Here is a 3,582-nt window from a genome sequence, read left to right on the forward strand (position 1 = left end):
CCCCTGCACTACACAGTCATCATGCACCCCTGGCTTTGTGTGGTGCTGGTTCTGGTGTCCTGGATCGTGAGTGTCTTGTATTCCTTGTTACAGAGCTTAATGTTGTTACGGCTGTCCTTCCGTACACATACCCAAATCCCCCACTTTTTCTGTGAATTTAATCAGGTGATCCACCTTGCCTGTTCTGACACCTTTATTAATGATATTTTCATGTATTTGGGAGCCATATTCCTGGCTGGTGGTCCCTTCACTGGGATCGTTTACTCTTACTGTAAGATAGTTTCCTCCATACGTAAAATCTCATCAGCTCAGGGGAAATACAAAGCGTTTTCCACCTGTGCCTCTCACCTCTCCGTTGTCTTCTTATTTTATTGTACAGTCTTAGGTGTATACCTTAGTTCTGCTGCGACCCACAGCCCACACTCAAGTGCAGCAGCCTCGGTGATGTACAATGTGGTCACCCCCATGCTGAACCCCTTCATCTACAGTCTGAGGAATAAAGACATAAAGAGGGCTCTGAGAAGACTCACTGGGAGGGAAATTGTTGTAGAATGAAGTGTCCTAGGACTGAAGAAGTGTCCTTCCTAGCAGAGTTCACAGCGTCAGAATCAGAAATGCTGACAATCTGATCATACTACAGAAGTGGAACTTGTTCCTTCTAATCATCTCCAGTAACTTACATGACTCGGATTTCAACTTCTTTATACAGTTTAAGAAAACTGCATTAGTAAATTTTGTGCTCTGTGAACAAAATTTTCCCTTTGTTCATTTTTGTTTTTACACGTTTATCCTACTCATAAATCATAAAGATTTGGAAACCTTCACAGAATTTATGGAACAACATGAATTTCTGAGGAATACTTTCTTCTCAAATGACATACACCTGTTAATTTTCCTTTTTGCTATTAAAATAATCTTCTGTTGTACTTCCATGATGACAAAATAAACACACTTGTCAATAGGGTCAATTATATGAGTGTATAATACATGAAACTCTGACCCCAGAATCTTCCAGATATGTGTCCTTCATTCCTTTATATCTCTACCTTAATTGTTCCAAACATAGAGTTTAACACATTGATTTGCTTTATAATTTGTCATCTGCATTTTTACTATTCTCTTTCATCGAGAGCTCTGTGTCCTATGTAGCCACTGGCAAAAATAAAATATTTTCTATCTATAGACACCCTCCTTTACATACCCAGGTATTTCTTCTTTTCCACCTTGTTTTTCTAGACATTTCTTTCACCTCCACCACCATTCCAAAGATGTTGGATATCCAGCCACAGGGCAAAGCCATAGCTTAAGGAGGCAGCATCACCCAGATGTCCCTTCCCATACTCTTTGCAGGGGTAGACAAATTTCTTCTCACTGTGGTAGCCTAGAACCAGTATGTGGACATCTGTCACCCCCTGTGAGCTACTGTCATGATGAGCTCCCACTTCCAAACACTACTACTTCAGTGGCCATGGATTATGAGTGTCCTTACTTTGTTGTTACATAATTTAATTGTTCTGTGGCTGTTCTTCTGTACACACCAAAAAAGCTCCCATTAAGGCCAGCAGGTTGCATAGTGGTTAAAGCACTGGATTCCCACTTGGCCAACTATGGTTTAAGTCTTAAATCTGGTGGCTAGAAACTCATCCCGGGTGCATGTGCAAGCAGGTCCAAAAATCCCAGGAGGACAATGGAGTAGAAAGGATTGTAGGATGGCTATAATCCTTGGTGGGCGATTTCTCATTTCCCCCCTCAACCATCTCTGTCTTTCTCCACTCTGGCAAGTACACATGCCCTACAGGGGAAAAAAAAAAAAAAACAACTTCACAAAAGAAGATCCCCTATTTTTTCTGTGAATTTATACAGATAGTCCACCTTACCTATTTGTCATTTCTTTCAATAACATGGACATGTATTTTGCATCTGTGTTTTGGAGGCGCAGAACCCTCACTGGGATCCTTTACTCTTCCTGTAGGATAGTTTTCTCCATATGAGCAATCTCAGCAGTCCAGGGGAAGTGAAAAGAATTTTCCACCTGTGCCCCTCACCTCTCAGTTGTCTCCTTATTTTACTGTACAGTCCCTGATGTGTGTCTTAGTGCTGGGCTACCCACATCTCACAGACAATGCAGTAGCCTCTGTAATGAACACTGTAGTCAACCCCATGCTAAACCCCTTCACGGCCAACTGTGTGGTTTGAGTCCTGGAACCAGGGTCTTGAAAATCACACTGGGCTGGACCAGCAAGTAACATGGTGGTTAAGGTGCTGGACTCCCACATGGCAGACCATAGTTCAGTCCTGCCATATGGCGATCTGTTTTCTCACTTTTCCTCTCTCTCTTTCTTTCTTTCTCTCTCTCTCTCTCTCTCTCTCTCTCGAGTGCATGTGTTCTATAGCAAATTTAATAATAATATTAAATCATTAATTTTTAAAACAGTAAAAAAATACACTGGGTACATGGTAATGCATCCACAAAATCCCAAAAGGAGAATGGAGCGAGAAGGGAATGCCATGTTGTCATCCCCACTAGGGAATAATTTCTGTTTTTCTCTCTCTCTCTTGTCTCTCTCTGGTGAGTGTATGCACCCAACAGCAAAAACTAAAACATAAACAATAATAATAATAAAATACAAAACTTTCCAAAAGCAACCACTATATCCATCTAGTTTAAGACTGGAGACTAAAGAAAATAGAAGAGATATTTATAGCTCAATTTATCTGCTCATTTCACACATCTCCCTTTTATTTTTTTTGTTTTGAAGGTGGTTTTTTGTTTGTTTGTTTGTTTTTGTTTTGTTTTGCCATAAGGTGTTTGTACCTGTTGGAGACAGACAGTTAGATGGAAAGTGAGAAATCACCCCTCTCGGTGGAAATGACCAGACAGACCACAGTTCATTCTCCTCCATTCTCCTCCTGATATTTTCATCATTTGCGCACACATGCCTAGTGGGATTTCTTAGCCATCAGGTCTGGGACTTGAACCACCATTGACCACGTGTGAGTCAAGCACCTTAACTACCACACCACCTACTGGCCCTGATTGTTCACTTGCTACTCCAACACAGACTACCTGATCTTCCTTGTGGACACTGCCCTTCTGTGCACTGGAGAAGGCAGTGTCCTTGTCTCCACCCACCAAGTACAGTAGCACCTCTCCTGTGGTCATAACCAGAAGTTTCATTGCCAAGTGTCTCCTGAAGGTACAGACACTCTGCTTGAGAACTAATAGCTTAGGGCATAGGACCAGAAAACCTCTTTATGGAATTCCAAACAAAGTTCATCTCCAATCAATTCCTAACTTTGGGCAGATCACACGACATAACTTATAACTTCTGCAAAGGTAGGATGAGTTCTTAATGATATTGGCCTCATATGTCGGTCATGTGTAAAACCAAATCATACAGGGGCCAGTGCGTGGTGTAATGGTTAAGGCACTGGACTTCCATATGACCGACCATGGTTTGAGTCCCAGATCTGATAGCTTGAAATTCACACCAGGCACAATTACTGGCTTTTATAGCAAAAGGTTTTAAAGCAGACAAACATGGTTCCCTCCCTTGATGAAGAGGAAATAGCTTTTGCTGT

The 3,582-nt window shown here is 41.6% G+C and overlaps 1 protein-coding gene across 1 annotated transcript in view; it reads left to right on the forward strand.

Annotated features, from left to right (window-relative positions):
- Positions 1–3,582, forward strand: part of LOC114005342 (olfactory receptor 7A10-like) — a gene marked incomplete at its 5' end in the record, with an annotated part of 10,228 nt that continues 6,646 nt past the window's right edge. Inside the window, one exon of the mRNA XM_027766739.1 lies at positions 1–467. Coding sequence (XP_027622540.1) covers positions 1–467 — 467 coding nt within the window. The remainder of the gene's footprint in view (positions 468–3,582) is intronic.

Source organism: Tupaia chinensis, unplaced genomic scaffold (genome assembly GCF_000334495.1).
Source record: "Tupaia chinensis unplaced genomic scaffold, TupChi_1.0 Scaffold143650_1, whole genome shotgun sequence".
Classification (NCBI taxonomy): Eukaryota; Metazoa; Chordata; class Mammalia; order Scandentia; family Tupaiidae; genus Tupaia; species Tupaia belangeri.